The 20,054-nt window shown below is 40.6% G+C and overlaps 1 protein-coding gene across 1 annotated transcript in view; it reads left to right on the forward strand.

Annotated features, from left to right (window-relative positions):
• Positions 1-2,106: 2,106 nt before the first annotated feature.
• LOC121320152 (cadherin-22-like) overlaps positions 2,107-20,054 on the forward strand; it is a 102,973-nt gene continuing 85,025 nt past the window's right edge. Inside the window, exons 1-2 of the mRNA XM_041258413.1 lie at positions 2,107-2,440; positions 13,704-13,998. Coding sequence (XP_041114347.1) covers positions 2,219-2,440; positions 13,704-13,998 — 517 coding nt within the window. The 5' untranslated portion in view covers positions 2,107-2,218. The remainder of the gene's footprint in view (positions 2,441-13,703; positions 13,999-20,054) is intronic.

Here is a 20,054-nt window from a genome sequence, read left to right on the forward strand (position 1 = left end):
AAGAGAAACACGCTCCCATAGAGAAACACGCTCCCAAAGAGAAACACGCTCCCATAGAGGAACACACTCCCAAAGAGAAACACGCTCCCATAGAGGAACACACTCCCAAAGAGAAACACGCTCCCAAAGAGAAACACACTCCCAAAGAGAAACACACTCCCAAAGAGAAACACGCTCCCATAGAGGAACACAGTCCCAAAGAGAAACACGCTCCCAAAGAGAAACACACTCCCAAAGAGAAATACACTCTCAGACATGCACTGATACATAGGCACATACACAGAAACAATACTGTATATACTACTGTACCATCCAAAACACAATAGTAAGTACAGTCTATACATACAGCATACTACAGTAAGTATAATACAAATGTATAGTGTGGACAGTACCGTAGTGTTTTTTCTTAGACAAAAACATACACAGGTACTGTCTCTTACGTTTCATGAACACTGAAGTAAACACCAAAAATAATACAAAAATAGTGAATACATATATACATACATACATACACGAATGAAGGCATGTTAGCCTATAAAGCCTTAATGGGTAACGAGAGGGTTGCATCTAATAAAACTTCCAATTTACTGTTCAATAACCCCCCGATGAGGGGGTAATAAATGATAATACAGTATTTTCCCTCTTTTTTTTAGGTAAAGTGGTGTCTTGAGAAGGTGTGGTGAATTCTGTAGTTTGCTCTGCCCAGGAGGTCAATCCAAAAAAGGTGACACAGAACTGATGAAAGCAAACGAAGAGCGCCTAGACCATCAACGTCCTGTTTGGAGGAACTGTGGGAGCAATCCAAACAGAAGCTACCAGAGACATTTCCATTTCCGAACACTGTGAGACAAGAAATTGGAAAGAAAGTAAATAACAGTTCCGGAGCTGGTACAGGACACTCGAGCAAAGACAAAAACAACAATGGCAGACTTAGGACGTGTTTTTAGTAACCAGCCTCAAATTGACAGTTGAAATCGACATAGACATAATTGTGTGCTGGCACCAGGGAGTGAAGGTTGCCTATTTGTTCAATCTTAAACTGAGAAGACATAAGCCTAGACTGTTGTATCTTCTAGTGTCCATACTGACTGAATTCACTGAGCAGTGATTGCACTATAGAAGCAAAGGCAGAACCAGGTGAGCTCTTGTGATGCATATCATCACTAGGATGACTACTCTAATGGTGGTCTACCCATTTTCACTGATACTGTGAGCAAAGAGCAGCTCTGTTAGTGCTGCTCTCACAAACTATAAAGCACCTTCTCTTTCTCAGAAGGAGTGTATTCTTCATATGCAAGCCCTTCTGTCTCTCGACTACACAATAAAACTTTGTTACTGGGTCCACACCGTGAAATAGCTTCAAATTATTGAGTCTGCTGAAAAGACTATTAAAACCATATTCAGAGATTTCACTTCTAAGTGAATTTTCTATTCCTAACCTAGGTCATATCATAGGTGGAATACAGTGAACCGGCATTTTTTTTTTTATTGCATTTGTGGTTTATTTGTTTTCCTGGAATAGCATTAGAAGCTACTGAACCAACAGAACTGGCTTTGTTCCACCTGCCTGGAAATCGCTCCATATTGTTTAGATCACACAATGATCCCGGAGTGGACTTTGCTTTCCATTCCTTTACATAGATTTTCTATCTTCATTTTGGACCTATACAGATACATAATATTTTTCCATCTCGGTAATTATTGTACTTATAAATTCCAGATGCAGAATACTGCTGGAGACAAGATCCTCAAGGACTGTGAAAGATCTCCCTTCATTGTTTGTGTATTCCACACATGCTTCAGTTCAAACATCACCTTTTCTATGGATACTTTTAACACTAATTTGTACTAATTATTGGTGATTACCAGTGATTACCAGTAATTAAATGTGATTAACGATATTAATGGCAATGACAGTGACACTGAAGGAAATATAAATGATTTACTCCCCCCTAACATGGTAGATACAAACAGAACACCCCAAAACCTAGAGCACAGAAACATTTGTCTTGACTTTCTTATAAGCTTTATCTCGATGAAAGCAAGGGTCATTTAATCTCTTCTCAGTAAAAAAAAAAAAAAAAAAAAAAAAAAACAGCCCAGAAAGTCAGATGGTTTGGGGATTGCGTTGTAGATCTGGTTTTACAGGAAGTTAAATTGATCACTTTCTCTCCCATTAAGTGCTGGACTCAATGTAAGTTTGGGAAGAGGTTTAGCGATGGTTCCATCTGGGAGGACTGAAGCTCTGCTTCTGCTGCTACTGACACTCCAACTGCACTTCGGCCTAGTCGTCTCTATGGTAACAAAGACCAGTTTGATTCAGGAGCAGCCAGAGGAAGGCGAGTCGAAGTCTCACGAACGTGTGAAGCGAGGCTGGGTGTGGAACCAGTTCTTCGTTGTGGAGGAATACACAGGGACGGAACCCCTCTACGTAGGAAAGGTATCAAACAGTTTATTAACCTTACATCACATTCCAACTACAGGGAATCAGAGACATCACCATTAAGGAGTTGTCTAAATTCTAGTATCATATTGTAACAAGGGGGATTTGTAACACATGTGGGTCGTCATTGAACAATACTGAGGCAGACACAGAGCATTGGGTGTAGAAACAGTCTGATGTAATTAGATTTTTTTTTTTTTTTATTGAGTACATCACAAACATCTGAACAACCAAATTATATCTCTGTAAAGTATCCAGGAGTAAAGTACCCAGATCCAATACATTGTCAAAAGCCTGACTAGACCACTGTCGGGAGCAGGCTTTCACGGAATACTTGCATGCCATCTGATCCAAAACATGAACTCCATATTTTGTTGTGTTGTAAAACTCCACAGTCTCTGGTATTTATTTTCACTGATCCCGATGCTAATTGAAGCGCAGCAGGCAACAAGGCACCAGCCTTCGAAAAGGCTGATTGAAAACAATAGACTGTCAGTCATTCACTCAGGCACAGAGTAGAGACGAACCTGATTGCCGCTAAACACATTGCGGACTGGTAAATAAAAATAATAAAGTAGAATACCGTTCTGTGTAATCACAATACAATTGTTTTCTGTGTGGCCGTCAATGTGACTGCTCCCGGGGCTTTTAGGTATAATGTAATATATTTCCTTTATTTCTGCACTCCGTCATTTCATGCTTTGTGAGAATATTTAATACATACGGACAGAAAGGTACGTGAACGCGTAGCCCCCATATGTTACACTTTACATTACATTTTAAAAACATAAAACGCTAAAATGACTGCCGCGGGGTTTCTAGTATTAAAGGTTGTTCATGAATACAATATTCATTCTTGTAGTTTATAGTAAGTTAATAAGTTGTAGTGTTTATCTTATTATAACAGTGCTCAACTTTGACCCTCTTGCCCAAACTTCACGAGATGACCTCTCTTCTAGCAATAAGGGACACCCCTCACAGGACATATTCATAATAACTGTATTTCTTTTATTGAGATTATCACTCAGGTAACTATTGAGGCACTACTTCGTAGGTCATTTGTAACTTCTGCCGTGGATAGCTGTAGGTTTTAATACTTATCTACTGAGTTCAAGTACAGTAGGCTGCACTAGCTGATTTCTGCAAGGCGGGAGTGATTTGATGTTAGTGTAACATGAAGAGGCTGGATGTGAACCGACGAACCCCAAGCAAGCTATTGCCTTGTCTCACATGTCAGCATCTGTAATTACAGCAGCAGAATGTAATCTGCATATCCAAAATGAAAGCAAAACCAAGGTGTCTTCTGCTATAGCACTAAAAAGAGGCAGGACATGGGTTTTGTAATCAGTCTTTGATTGACCTCAGTCCCTTAGACTATAATACTCAGGGTGGTTTCACAGCCTGTAGGTAACCTTTTCTATCAAATCAGGCTTTTTATATTTTAAAGGAAAGAGATGGGTAAGAAAAATTAATGACTAAAATGTGTTTAATGAAGACACAGAAAGTGCTGTCTGTTTTATGGCAGAAAAGAGCTAAACTTTTTTTGTATTTCATTAGGCGATTAATGGTTGGGACAGCCTTGGCATCTCTTCTGAGTCTGTGCAGAAATAAATGAAGCAGGCTAAATTACAGGCACTGATAAAAAAAGGCATGGCAGCCATAGTTTATTCTAAATAGTCCTAATTAAAGTCTGTGGTTGTGTATGGAAAAGTGTTTGTCCTCCATACACTATTAATAGTCTTGGCATGTGTACTGGCACTGCAGCGTGCAATAACTCATGATAATTGTATTAATAAAATCATCTCCAGTTCATGCTATCCTATTTAAACATCAGCTAAACTCCCCACGTACCTTCATAATTAATCACTTAAAGATGCAGATTTCTCTTCACTGGCTACAGTGCTACATCTTCTATCCCTGCTAATATCTCCTATTGAAGAACTTCTCCACCCTCAATAAAACACCCTGAAGGAATTAGAGGGTGTGCTCTTTGAGGAATGATCAATCCAGAACAATTTAGACAGCGTGCTGTCTTGACTGTCTACAGTGGACCTACCCATATACATTGACTGCACAAAGATCCACTAATCCTACAGTATACATGTGGCGGGGTGCACCTACTCCTGGGCATGTTTTGTGTTTTGTGTTGGGTTTGTATAGTGTGGGTTATGTAGCAAGGGTGATTTAAAATGTATGCTGGTATGTGGGCACGGGGAAGTCACAATTAGTTCACGAGCAGACTGTGCCGGGGCCAGATTGAATGCTTAGCAATTGAGCTGCAGTATCAAGGCGGGTTTGTGTGGGATAGCTGCTGCAGTGTCTATAGAGAGAGCCAGTTCATTCTGTTGAGAGCTGCAGTCTCAAGGCAGGTTTGTGTGGGCTGGCTGCGGCAGTGTGTATAGAGAGAGACAGTTTTAGGAATGTAGTACAACTTGGGGCGGGCATTTTAGCACTATGTTTTTCCACTCTGGCCCCTTGTTCAGTAAATATCTTGGAATACAGGAATTGATATTTGTCTTCAAATAAACACAAAGGATTTTAATAGAAAAAAATCAGTCTCTCAGGTCCAGAGATACTTCACATATTATCAGTTTACTACCAATGCAGGATGACTGTGTGGGACAATTGTTCTTCATTTTACCCCAAGATATATTTCTGCAGTGGTCACTACCATAATGTTGAGCATGATATGTGATACAGTATATCAGAGAAGGAGGCTTGGTTTAAGCACTAATGCACATTTTTCATTATCAAAATAATGATCAAAAACAGAAATCCAAAGACAGAAGGGCTAAAGTATAAAGTTAAACAAAACACAAAACAACAAATACTGCTATCTCTACACATATAGTGCTGAGAAAAAGTTTGTGAACCCCTTAGGATTTTCACATATTTCACATATTTCAAGCCTAAAATGTTATTAATCTTAATCTAAGTCCTAATAACAGATACAGATAAACTGATTAAACAAATGACACAAAAACAAGATCCTTTTCAACATTTATTTATCCACAAATGATAAATAAATTAATCATTTAACTGGTGTCATCCCCTTGAGCAGCAATGACTTCAACTAAGCGTTACCTGTAACTTGGTCAGTCTCTCACATTGGTTTTGAAGAATTTTGGCCCATTCCTCCTTACAGAACTGCTTTAACTCAGTGGCATTTCAGGGCTTCCTTGCATGGACAGCTCGCTTCAGGTCCTGTCACAACATTTCGATGGGGTTTAGGTCAGGACTTTGACAAGGCCATTCTAAAATGCTGAATTTCTTCTTCTGCAGCCATTCTTTTGTAGATCTGCTTGCTTGTTTAGGATCATTGTCTTGCTGCATGACCCACTTTGGCCTGACAGTCTCCTCTAGAATCTTCTAATATTCATGGTTGTGTCAATGATGACAAGCCGTCCAGGTCATGAGGCAGCAAAGCAGCCCGAAAGCATCACACTCCAAACCATCACACTCCCACCGCCATTCTTGATGGTTGAGATTAGGTTCTTCTGTTCGATCACAGTGTTTGGTTTTCACCAAACATACCATTTCTCACTGAGGCCAAAAAGTTCTACATTTGACTCATCTGTCCAGAGAACATTGTTCCAGAAGTCTTTTCGAATATTTATGTGCTCTTTGGCAAACTTCCAACGGGCAGCAATGTTCTTTTTAGAGAGCAGTGGTTTCCTCCTGGCTATCTTTCCGTGAACACCATTCTTGTTCAGTCTTTTTCTGATAGTTGACTCATGAACACTCGTATTAGCCAAGGCAAGAGTGGCCTGCAGATCCTTGGATGTTACTCTGGGGTTCTTTTTGACGTCCTTGATGATTTTCCAATTTATTCATGGAGAGATTTTGGTAGGCCTATCACTTCTGGGTAGAGCGACTGTGGTCTTGAACTTTCTCCATTGGTAGACTATCTTTCTGACAGTAGATTGGTGGAGCCCCAAATCCTTAGAAATGGTTTTGTAACCCTTTCTAGACTGATGAGCATCAATAACTGTTTTTCTGAGGTCCTCAGAGATTTCTTTTGATCATGACATGACGTGTTTCCACACACCTGTATGGTGAAGACCAAACTCACAAAGTTTCTGATCTTTATATAGGATGGAGCCTCCCAAACCCACTCCTGAAGATCCACCTAATTATTTAAACACCTGATTCTAATTATCGTCTTAACTGAGCTGATAAAACCAGGGTTTCACTTACTTTATCTCACACCCTGAATCTTAATTACTCATTGTTTGTCTAATTCATACATCATTTTTTGTATCAAAAGACATGGAATTGGTTAATATAAACCCTATTGGATATTTAAGAAAAGACTGGTTTTGACTCAAGAAGACTATCATGGTAAAACTATAGAATTTCCATAATTATCATTGGGCTTCACAAACTTTTTCACACTCGGCACTGTACAACTCACCAGCAACACACTGTAAACTCACCCAAAAACCCTCCACCAGACAACGGATTCCTCCTTCCTTATATGACATGTGCCTACTTCAGGCTCCAGCCACATGCTCACATGTATTTTGGCAGGGAGGGATTTAACTCCTTCCCTGCCAACCCAATATTCCCTACAGACAAATTACTTACAGCATCAGTAAGTAATTATTATTATTATTATTATTATTATTATTATTATTATTATTATTATTATTATTATTATTGCACCTTTAGGATCTTGATCATTGGTTACTAAGCAATGTGAATGAAGAGTTCTGCTAGGCTCTCTGTTTTCACACTATTTGAAGGTGAAAGTGTTTTTTACTCTAATCCCATTTGCATGGTGGAAATCATTACTGGATAAATTTCTTACCTCTTGACAGTGTTAATCGAAGTGTAATTTTTGTCCAATCGCATGCTCTCACACACACTTACACTCCTCGAGTCATGGAAAGCCTGCCTCCCATGGTGCTAATACAGACCTCTCCGTCCACAGGAATAATGAGCACTTCACATTTCATTGATGCTGGAGCACCATCAATCTGTTCACCACTATCAAGCGTGGTGGTCTAGGAGCACCATCACAGTATGCTTATTCAACACAATTATATTTATTTATGTAGATGTACAGCTATGAGCAAAAGTTTAGCACCACCCTATATAATTAACATTTTTTTCTTCATAAAGTTTTCCATATACCTGGTAGAAATTGAAAAATGTGACATTTCAAAATCTAACATGAAATACTCTTCTACTATTATGGCCTCTGGTAGACTTTTGCAATATCATTCTTTTCTTTGTTTCTTTGATTACATGATGCTAAACAAAAAATCTAAATTATGTTCATAAATATTTATTTTTAAAATTATGTCTCAATCCTAGAATTCTAGGTGATGCAAGAATTTTGGTCGTAGCTGTAGATTAGAAACTTTCTTTTACTGCGTTCTTATGTTTCATAAAACTATAAAATAATTTCAAAGACGTGCTGACAGCTCCCAGACTGACACCTTCAGCCGGGGGAAGTCCAGCAGCGGAAAAGCTGCAGGGTTTGGTGGTCTCCAGACCTTCCCCAAGATCTCCGGCAGTGAAACTGCTGTGGGGGAAGGTGTTCTCCTGACCTCTCCCCCCTTTATTGCCGGCAACTCCCTCTGGGGGGACTCCAGCCCCCAGAACTGCAGAGAAATTGCTGCGGGGAAAGGTGGTTTCCTGACCAATCCCCCCTTTTTCATAGCCAGCAGCTCCCTCTGGTGGAGCTCTGGCCACACTGACCCCTGCAGCCAAGCAGAGCTGACTGCAGCCCCTGGCAAAGCGGTTTCAGCAAACCCAGGTGATGCGGAGCAACAGGCAACCCCAGGCGATGCGGAGCAGCAGGCAACCCCAGGCGATGCCAGGCAGGCAACCCCAGGCGATGCCAGGCAGGCATCCTTGGGTGACACGAGGAGGCATCCTTGGGCAAAGCGAGGCAGGCATCCTTGGGTGAAGCGAGGCAGGGAGTCAGGACAAGCTGGGGTGCGGGTGTTGGCCCTCTCCTCTGCCACTGCGGCAGTGAAGAGAGAGGCAGCTCCTGCTCCTTTCCCCCTGATGGTGGGGGAAGTGATACCAGCAGGAATTTATCCTCTGCTGGAGGACGGGAACCCAGCAGGCATTCACCCTCTGCTAGTGGAGAGGGACCCAGCAGGCATTCACCCTCTGCTAGTGGAGAGGGACCCAGCAGGCATTCATCCTCTGCTGGTGGAGGTGGCGGAGGCAGAGGCAGCTCCTGCTGCTCTGCTCCTGGCAATGGAGGTGGGAGCAGCGTGTAGTCTCCTGGTGATGGAGGTGGGAGTGGCTTGTAGTCTCCTAGCGACGGAGGTGGGAGCGGCGTGTAGTCTCCTGGCGATGGAGGCTCTCCCTCACTTGCAGGGACTGGTGTGTTGGCTCCTCTCCCTCTGGTCCTGGAGACAGTGTCAGGGCTTCTCCTGATGAGACCAGAGGCGGGACCCCTCCCATATCGACAGCCAGGTAGTTGAGCACCATGGCTGCGATGTCTCGGAGGGACACTGGGTGATGTTGCTGTTCCCAAGTTTCCCAACAATCCCCATCTCGGGCCCACAGCAGGTTAATCACCTTCAGGGGGTCTCTTTCCAGGCCACCATCAGGGTCCATCAGCTAGTCCCAGATCTCCCTCAAACAAGCAGGGCTTCTCCCACCGATGCTGGAGACAGAACCAGCAGGCACTCTCCCTCTGCTGGTAGAGACTTGGGCTGCGGATGGTCCGACTCCCCTTTTGCGGGCTCTGGGCACACTGACTCCTCCTTCTTGCTCTGTGGATGTTCGGCCTCCTTCCACGCAGGCTGTGGAGGTGAAACCAGCAGGCATTCTTCCTCTGCTGGTGGAGACTTGGGCTGTGGACGCTCTACCTTCCTATTCCCCTTTCCCCTTATCTGCCTCCTTTTACTCACCTTGCTCTCCTGGGCCAGTTCCTCCTCTCCATCTTGGTAGGGACAGACAGCCACCACGTGCCCGTACACCCTGCAGGCATGGCACCAGTCTTGGTCCTCCAGAACACTGAGGAGCTCCTCCAGCTCCGTGCAACCATCTCTCCAAAATCACTGTGGTTCCCGCTCTGGTCTGCGTCTAGGAGGCGCTGGTAATCCTACGATGACACCACATGTCACAAAGACGGCTGGAGTGGGGGACATCAGACCAGAAACAGGAACCAGGAAATAAACAAAGAGACAGGTGGAGTTGGGTGGAGCTGAGTGATTGGTACCGCTCAGCATTTAATAAATGAACAGACAGTCAGAAAATAAAAGGTTTCAAGATAAACAGGAACGGTCGTCCTACCAAAATCTCTACAAGAACAAACCAGAAAATCATCAAGGAAGTCATAAAGAACCCCAAAATAACATCCAAGGATCTGCAGACCACTCTCGCCTCGACGAATTTGAGTGTTCATGACTCAACTATCAGAAAAAGAACAAGAATGGTGTTCATGGAAGGATAGCCAGGAGGAAACCACTGCTCTCTAAAAGAATATTACTGCTCATCTGCAGTTTGCCAAAGAGCACATAGATGAGCTGCAAGACTTCCGGAACAATGTTCTCTGGACAGACAAGTCAAAGATCGAACTTTTTGGCCTCAATGAGAAAAGTTATGTTTGAAAAAAACCAAACACTGCGTTCGAACAGATGAACCTCATCCCAACCGTCAAGCATGGTGGTAGGAGTATAGCGGTTTGGGGCTGCTTTGCTGCCTCAGGACCTGGATAGCTTACCATCACTGACACAACCATGAATTCTGCATTGTATCAGAAGATTCTAGAGGTGAATGTCAGGCCATCCGTCCTTGAGCTGAAGCTGCGGATCATGCATCAAGACAATGATCCTAAACAAACAAGCAGATCTACAAAAGAATGGGTGCAGAAGAAGAAATTCTGCGCTTTATAATGGCCTAGTCAAAGTCCAGATCTAAACCCCATCGAAATGTTTTGGCAGAACCTGAGACGAGCTGTCTATGCAAGGAAGCCTTCAAATGTCATTGAGTTGAAGCATTTCTGTAAGGAGGAATGGGCCAAAATTCCTCAAAATCGATGTGAGAGACTGACCAACAGTTACAGTAAACGCTTATTTGAAGTCATTGCTGCTCAAGGGGGTGCTACCAGTTACTGAATCTAAAGGTTCACATACTTTTTCACAGATGGATATTGAATATTGAGTTATTTGTGGACACATAAATGTTGAAAAAGTATGTTTTTGTGTCATTTGTTTAATCAGTTTATCTTTATCTATTATTTGGACTTAGATTAAGATTAATAACATTTTAGGTTTGAAATATGTGAAAATCCTAAGGGGTTCAAAAACTTTTTCTTAGCATTGTAGCTCAACTGCTGCATTGTTATTTATGATCGTTTTATCAGGGAGTTATCATACTAAGTTATTAAACAGGTTATTAAACAGGTTGTTGTACAGGTAGTGCATCAATAAGGCAAATGTTTGCTGTCTAAGTGGTACAAAATATATATATACAGTTACACTTTTTCACTGGAAACTTAATGTCACACAGTAATGGATAACAACCATAATGAGGAATTGCAAGAAAATTATAAGTATGTAATATCTGGTCATTTCAAAACAGTTCTAAGCACCATCTCAGGTCACATGAAATGAATAAATAAATAAAACTCAAAATCTGAGCAGCAGGACTCAGAACAACGCACCATGAAAAAGTAAGTGTTCAAATATCATTTAAATCTGCTTGCTCTTTAATGAGCCAAACCTACAGTCTTCGATTTTATAGTAGATTGAGGTCCGTCAATTTCTCCAACGAGGCTGCAGTTTGTAGAGTAATGAATGTCAAGTCTGCTGCAGTCGTTGAGCTCACAGTCTGCTATTAAGAACAGACAGTGTCTGGAGGTTGTGTCAGAGTGAAGGGCTACAGTGCATTGAACTGAATGGGGAGCTCCAGCATATCTCTGGGCTGCATCTACAGGTCAGCCTCCAGACCTGTGATCTAGCATGCATTGGATCAATAGACACAGACCCATCCTTTGATAATAAATAAAAGCAAGATCTATAATAGTCCAGGCTTAGGAAAATTCCATTGCTCTGCATTACAGGTTTGGTCTGCTTTCCCATAGAAGAGACACTTGCTTGGAATATAAATGCAGATTGGCAGGGATTACGGGAGGGTTACACACCACTCATACCCTTTGCTCCTTGTTATATTTTAATGAATAATCCTTTCCATTATTGTACTCATTAACAGTAATTCAGTTCTGTGGGGTAAAATGTAGTTTCCCACTTGGACAGATTTCTCATTAGAAGCAGCTTGCCACATCCCTCTGGGCTGGATCTCTATTTCTCTATTTCCTTGGCATGTATCACATTTTAATGTGTACTGTACGGCATGTAAATGTCTGAACTGCTTTGGGTTACAACCCCCTGTGCAAAACGTATCCTTTATGTGTGCATCCCTTCCATTAAACATTTACAACAGTACATTTGCATGGTACTTTTTCAGTTTTCCAGTGGTTACTCTATGCATTTACCATAGTTTTCATGGTTTGTCATGTTTTTTAATATGCTTTACCAAACCTTTCTGGGCTTTACAATGCTTACCTATGCGTTACCATGCTTTCACTTGGCAGTTAAAAAATGAGAAAAACCACAAAGAAAGGGATTTCTGTAATTTCTAATTGTTCTATTGAAAGATATAAATTAGAGATTTAGCTTTATAATAAAATAACAAATTATTACATAACATGCAAAAACAAATTTCATACTTTAACAAAAGTATTTGGGATCCTTTACTTTAGGATTCTGTATGTCCACCCTTTGCTTCCTTTACAGCTTGCAGTCTATTTTGTATTTTGAAACCAGTTCCTTGTATATTTTTACTCACGCTTCAACACATTCAGCTTTGAGTTCTGCAAATGACTTTGGTTTCCTTTTTGTAATTCCTTTATAGACTGCAGACTGCTTGGGGTCATTATCCTTCTGGAATACAAACTTCCGTCCAATAAGCGTTCTAGCACTGGGTAACACACAAGTCAGACATTTCTTGATATTTTGCAGCATTCATTCATTGATCCTTCTACAAGGTCGCCAGTACCTGAGGAACAAAAACAAGCCCATCCCATCACACAGCCTTCACCATGTTTAACACTGGGCATGATGAACTTTAAATTTTTCTCCTCTCTAACATATTGTTGCTTTCCTGGTGAAAACATATATATTTTGGTTTCGTCTGACCATAACATTTGGCTGACGAAATGATCAGGCAATAATTCAATGGAAAACTCCAAACACTTTCTTTTGTGTATTGTTTTTAACAAAGGTTTGCATCTTGGTTTTCACCCATGGACAGTCATCTTGTCATCATAATGTTGATTTGTTCGCTCGTGAATTTCTTCTCTCAATTCTTGTGTCAAATTTTTTGCAGTAATTGGGGATTTTGCCAGGCTGCTTGAACGAATCTTCTTCCAAATTTTGCAGAAAACTTTCTTGGTCTTCCATCGCTGGAGCTAGTTGCATTAGCTCCTGTTCTCCTGTGTTTGCCAATAAGAGCCCTCCAAGTCTTTCTGCTATTTTTCTGGTAGTTTCTCATATTTCCTTTAGTTGTGTCACTTCCATTTTGAGATTGTTGCTGTATTTTAGTTTTAACCATTTTTGTTGCTTTTTTGAATCACAAATTTACAATTTATTTTTCAGCACTTGATGATTATGTATTTATTCTATAATTATCTTCAGGTGTTGGTTTTCAATCATGACACTTGTCAATAGTCAGCAATGAACGGGTTTTATACGAAATATGTTGATTGCCCAAATCCTTTAAATTAATTTTAGCATGTTATTTTTCATTGTATGCATGTTATGTAATAAGTTGTTGTTTTATTATAAAGCTGAATCTTTACTTTAACATGTGTCTTTCAGTAGAACAATTAGAAATTATAGCAATCACTTTCTTTGTGGTTTTTCTATTTTTTTTAAACAGCCCAAATACCTTTGTCTGCGACTGTATATTGTGCACCACATATATACTACATAAACCATATATATTGGATCGAGGTTCTTCTTAAAGTAGTATAATTTTCCAAAAATAACACTACCTTTGCCAAGTGTTCAGGTATGTGAATAGAACACAAAAGCAGCCCAATACTCATTCACCCACTGTGCCCTGAGAATCAGCTGTGGAAAAAAAATACACCCCTCTGAATAGCTTTGCAGAAAGTCATCTAGAACTGAAGAAGCCAAATGTCATAATGTGTCAAAACAGTAAGAGCAAAACCAAGAGCAGCAGCCGGTTGCAATTCCCTTGAACCTCTCCTGGTTTCAATCCACAGATTCACTCGGATTCTGACGAGGGGGATAGCTCAATCAAGTACACAATCTCAGGGGAAGGCGCTGGCACCATTTTCATCATTGATGAGATTACGGGGGATATTCATGCCACCGAGCGATTGGACCGTGAAGAGAAGACCTTCTACACCCTGCGCGCCCAGGCCAGGGACCGGCTCACTGACCGCCCGCTCGAACCCGAGTCTGAGTTCATCATCAAGGTCCAGGACATCAATGACAGTGAGCCCAAATTCCTGGAGGGACCTTACATTGGGAGTGTCCCAGAGCTGTCACCCATTGGTAAGCTGAGTGGATTGGGAAGGAGGGAAGCAGTGTGGTTTTCACTTTGTGGAATGAAAGCTGTCTGGCCTTGTCTAGTGGTTAGAGTTGAAGAGAAAAACAGAGTGGACTTGTCTAGCTATTAAAAATTAGAGACTGGGAAGAAAGGTGTGATGTAGGTGAATTGGGAAAGATAGAAACAGTGTTGCCCTATTGACTAGAGCTGAGGTATTGGAGGTGCAGCAGTGTGGCCTTGTCAAGCAGTTAAAGCTGAAGTGAAAACAGAGAGGGGACATGGTGGACTAGTCCAAAGTTTAGAGCTGAGGGACTAGGATGGAGGGAAGCAGTGTGGCCTTGTCTAGCTTTTAGAACTGAGGTACTGGGAAGGTGTGCTGGGAAATTGGGAAAGATGGAACCAGTGTTGTCTTAGTGGTTAGGGCTGAGGGACCTTTTTTTAACAACCTTCCCAATTACGTGGAGTCCAAACTTAGTGGAATTCACCATAATTACAAATATATGGCTTTTCCATATGGGTTAAATAAAGAAATGCTTTAGTTTCAAAGGCACATGACTGGCCTCACGTTTAAGGAGGACCTGTTGAATTCAGTAATCTGAATTAATTCTTGCCCCCTCAGCACACTGACTCCCCCATATCTGAAAACAAGCATCTATTTACTGAAACAAAGAGGCTGAACAGCACTCATTCACTTGCCTAGCCTGTGCTCAGAGTAAGCATTAACAGAGTCTGCTTTTCATGTTTTACACATCGTACAGCACACTGGCTCTAATCAGATAAAGAGAGAGCTTTGTAGTGGCTTTCAATTTGTTTCCCATTCGTAGTTACTCTGCTGTAGAACAGTAAAGTGGTTGCTTGTAGATAAAACCGGTAGGGAGGTAATGAGGCTGGGAGGCTAGCAGACAGACAGAAAGACAGATTTCACAAGATTGATAGATAGATACATAGATAGATATACTTTTTTTTTTTTACTTTTTAAAAATATACTTTATATTAAAAACAGAAAAAAACTAAGCCACATTCATGTTGCTATTACCAAAAATGAGATATACAAATGCAATGAAAATATCTTATCACCCTAAAATGTAAAGAAAGCACATTAAAATCACAAAAAACAAAGAATTATTCACTCAAATATTCACTGTCTCCAGCTGGGCATTTGGGGCAAGACAGGAGTTTTTGAAGGGCCTGTAAATGAAAGGCAGCAGTGTGGCTGGCTGACGAGAACTACAACGTTACCAGCATAGGCTGACACCTTAATAGGGATCCCATTGCAATAGGGTGAGCCCTGTTAAAATAGATAGATAGATAATGATAAATACTCTTGCATTGTATTGAGTTTGGCTCATTTCTATTACATCGTAAGGCAGATTGGTAAGCAGGGAGGAAGGCAGGCAGAGACTGATATACAGGTAAACATACAGACATACTAAATTGACAGACAGGTAGGACTGACAAGCAGATGGATGGGTTAGATAAGTAGACACATTTGTAGGGATTGCAGTTGAAAAAATAATTTCATAAGCCTTTTGAAAGAGACATTTTTATTTGAAAACATATCTGGTGCTGCACTTGGTGAAAGAAATGTCTGTTTTTAAGCCATGTTTTTATATATTGTAATTGACCCCAAAATAATTCAGATTTATGGAATTATTTTGCTAGCCACAAACACTGTGTGTTTTTCCTCTCTTGAGTGATAACGGATCACGCTGGCACCAAAGCGAGTGAGTATAGGTGGGCCGAATGGCCTTTTCTCATTCTTGAATTTCTTATGTTCTTATGTTATGTTCTAAGAAAGAAAAAAGAAAGAAAGAAATGGCTGATGCTGACACTGATAGAGATGGCTGGGTAGATTGAAAGTAAAAAGAATTAAAATTAATCGATTAAAATGAATCTCCATTATTAGCTCTGCTGCTGCCTGCAGTGAATGTAGTGGAGCTCATATTGCTCTCTCCAGATGTGTGTCAGACACCGTATAGAAATGAGTTTCAGATTCCCATTGTGTTTGACTCTGACAGGGCTGTAGCTGTGTGTGTCTGGAGGCATGTTCTGCACTTATAGGAACACAATTAGAGAAGATGTCCCCACAAAGTGGGTTCCTACTGAAAATCTTGTTATACTTTATATTCTTCTGCGTTCCAATGCATTAGCTTCTATTGCTGTTCCATCTGAATTCATTAGGAATTTGTGGCCAATTATCTTCAGGACTACAAAAATCATTACAAAATAGCAACAACATATTTGTTATTCAGCTGTTACTCCCATGCATGGGAAATTCATAGGAATATGCACTATTGTTTTAAAGTGTTAGCTGAAATCTTACAATGCAGAGAAATATTTTGACAACATTTACCATCTTACCATTCAACTAAAGAGCAAGCTTATGTGCGTGTGTCTCAGGTTGATGTAAGCACTATTAACTCATCAGCTGCCAGGAGATCGATTACAGCAGTGCAGTCGCTTCGTACAGCTCAATGGCGTAGTGCAGACATATTGCCATTGTAGATCATTTAGCTGGGTATGGGGTTGCAAGGTGAAGATACAGTGTTTGTACAAACTGAATCTTGCCTTTTTAAAATGTACTCGGATTGCCGAGCAGGCGAGAGGAATGTGTGAATGAGATTCGGCAGTGGTCTGAGGAAATGTCTTGCTCAGTGAGAGCTGGGAAGCTAGCAGTTTATTTGCTTGATCTTGACACCTTGAGCTCTGCAGGAGTTGTAAGACATACAGTGAAATTAATAATTGATGCATTTTGCTTCCTGTCCCTCTCACTTGAACAGGCAGTTTAAGGGTGAGTTTAAATATTTCAAGTTTTCTTGTTAGCTGCTTGTACGGGTTTGGGAATGAAGGGGCTTGCGGCTTCTTTCTGTACATAAGATGAAGCCAAAGCTAACGCTGAGAACACAGATCAGATTATGATGTTGGCAGTAACAGACCTGCCCCTCCTGTTATAATCCCAGTGTTTTATTACCTGCAATCTCTCCCAAGACTGCTGCATACTGAAATCCCCACCCACGACTTTATATGAAAATAGTTAATCAGCTACAGCAAACTTGATAGAAATGCAAATAGCAGGCAGCAAGTCTTTACATTTTCTCAACAATGAAATCAGTGAGGCACGACAAAGCTTCTAAACGCTTTGGTACAGATGGATGGAATCAAGGAGACTGATTTGATAGATTCAGTTGCTGAATTTGAGTAGTTTTTTTAAGGAACCCTTCTAAAAAATATAAAGGTTCCGTAAAAACCATGGTATTGAAGCAAAAACCTTCAAATGTGCTGCAATCAAATCTCAACCAGCACAAGCAGCTGATCTCAAAGTCAAGATGTCATTTAGAATCTCATTTCAAATGTCATCTCACTGCTGTTCTTCAGGATGAGTTAACATAAGATGGCCCCTCCGTTCCTGCGGGCAAGCCTATCGCCTCATTTCAACCCAGCCGGACATAAGCAGTGGATGTTTTCAAGATACTTAAAGTTAGAGGGGTTGAGTTCAGCCTGCCTGGTCTCTGCTGGGTCTGTTGCTTGACCAGTAGGGGTCACTGTAGAGATGAAGTACGCACAGTTTATTTTCCTTCCTGACTTATGAGAGCGCACACACCATGCAACATACCCAGCGGGCTCTTCAGCCAAGATTGGCAGTCACTCTGTAATCTGCATGGTAATGCGTTTACCAGCTGTGCCACTGGGGACTAAAATCTCAATTGTAATTTACAATAATCACACATATCTTTAGTCAATTGATCCTCCTGGTTGTTTGCCTTGGAATTTTGCTTACTTGAATGTTTTCTGAAACAGATCGTAGAGAGAGCATAAAAATAAAATCAAATATCTAAATCAATGACTTTTGTTTTTTAATGATGTTTATTTTACCCGTTTTTATCCCCTATTGAGAATAATGTCCCATGCCTGCCCCCTGGAGGACAAGATGAGTCCTGCAAGGTGTATTTTGAGCCGCTGGGTGCCTGGTCTGTTGTTGGCTGCTGTTGACAAACTGTTGTTGTTGTTGTTGTTATTGTTAGTAGTATTATTTACTTATTTGGCAGACACCTTTATCCAAGCTTTACAATAGGGGTAGAACAAATAGTCGGAAAGATTGACAAGTACCACATATATATATATATATATATATATATATATATATATATAAACACTTAATACAGTGTTAATGTCTGGTACTTGACTGGTGAACATACAGTTTGGTAACACTTTGCTTTTTGTGCACTGTATTTTAAAAGGACTTGGGATTGTATTGACGTTACAAAATGTAATTTTTATGTTAATGGTTTAGATCTGCACTTTCTGCCATCTTAAACTGCACACATCACAAATATTGATTTATTTATTGATTAGTTGACTACCAGTTTCTGAAGTCTACTGTCGCTTTACTGTTCCTCTCATTGACCAGTCGACTGTTGCTTTACTGTTCGACTCGTTGACCAGTTGACTATTGGAATAGTTCTGCTTCTACTTTCTAATAATGTAAATGGGTAAAGAAAGATACCAGGAAAATGGGGAGCAGTGATACTGTTACCAGTACTAATAACAGGGAAGAAACTTAATTTTAAAGCCATTTCCTGAAATTGAATTCTGTTTCCACATTGTTAATCCACAGTCACATGGCACTTCTGTTACATTTAACCACTGATTTACAACTTGAAATTACAGGGTTGGTTTGCTTCAATTACACATTGCAGTTTTGGCAAAGGCAGTCTTTTTGTTTCTAACAGGACACTGTCCTTATTTACACAGAGACATGAAGAACAGGAAGAGGGCTGAGAATTAAGTGTGTTTAAATCTGGCTTATTATTTCCCCATCACACCCATCATTGATAATCACAGGCCTTAAACTCTGTCCTGACAGTTTCAACATCAGACAGCAAGGATGTGGAAACTGTAATAATTTTAACTCTGTGTTTTTCTCCTCCTTCAAAATAAAACAGTGATTTTCTGTTTGGAGCAAGACTTTGAAAATCAGCCTGTGGCAAAGTGCCCACCCCTGTGTGTATTTTCTGTTATATGTTGTATGTTAATGTTGGTGTATAGTCATTGGTACACAGGATATAAACGGGTCTGTGTAACACGAGTGTTTAAAATGTATATTTATATTTAGGCACGAGGATTGCACAGCACTCCATGTGCAAGTAAATAGTAATAATATGTGAGCACGGGGAATTGCACTTTATTAATTCACGTGCAGTTGTAACGCGACTCCAACTGAATGATTGATTAGCAATCGAGTCTCAGTACAGCTGCATAAAAGCTGCAAGTTTTCACTCACTCTAGGTTGTTGTGTGTTCGGTGAGTGGAGAACGGGTGTGGAGAGGAAAGAATTAAAAACGAGAAAAGTAAACAAAGTAAAATATATATAACCATTGTTTTCACTCAACGTGTTTGTTTGTTAGTCCACTGTTTGTTTAAGTGTTAGTCCGTTTTGTTTGTCTGTTTATTTTTGCTACCAGTGCCGTGTCCTGTGTTTTTGTTTGTTACAACCTTTTTATTTACTGTTCTGTTAATTCATTAAATGCTGAGCACAAGCAAGCACTCAGCTTCCCCAAAACTCCACCTCTCTGTTTATTTCCTGGTTCCTGTTTCTGGTCTGACGTCCCCCACTCCGGCCGTCTTTGTGACACAGCTCCAATGTCAATGTGTTCTTTTGAGCTACATATTTTCTTTGATCTTAGTTACACAAATTGAGGCAGATCTCTGTCTGGCCATGGTGCAAGGGAGTTGACACCAAATAGGGATTCCAACTTTATTATTGTAAATGTGTACCCTAACTGTATTTACCTATAGGTTTACTTTTTAATAAGTGTTCCACTTATTTATTTAAGCATTTATTTTTTGCATACAGTTATCATAGTTTAAGTTACAGAGAATGTTTTTCACTTCATTTTTTAAAATGTTGTTACTCCATGGTTCTGTGGCTAACAGCCTTCCTCAGTCCGTTCAAACCATGTGACCTTTCTGAATTGAGAGTGGGTGGGGCTAGATAAATCATTGGCTGGTCCTGTTACTGCAGCTGCTGTAGCAGCTAAGCAACTCCTGTCTAATTATAATT

This window comes from Polyodon spathula, chromosome 8 (genome assembly GCF_017654505.1).
Source record: "Polyodon spathula isolate WHYD16114869_AA chromosome 8, ASM1765450v1, whole genome shotgun sequence".
In the NCBI taxonomy this organism is placed as follows: domain Eukaryota; kingdom Metazoa; phylum Chordata; class Actinopteri; order Acipenseriformes; family Polyodontidae; genus Polyodon; species Polyodon spathula.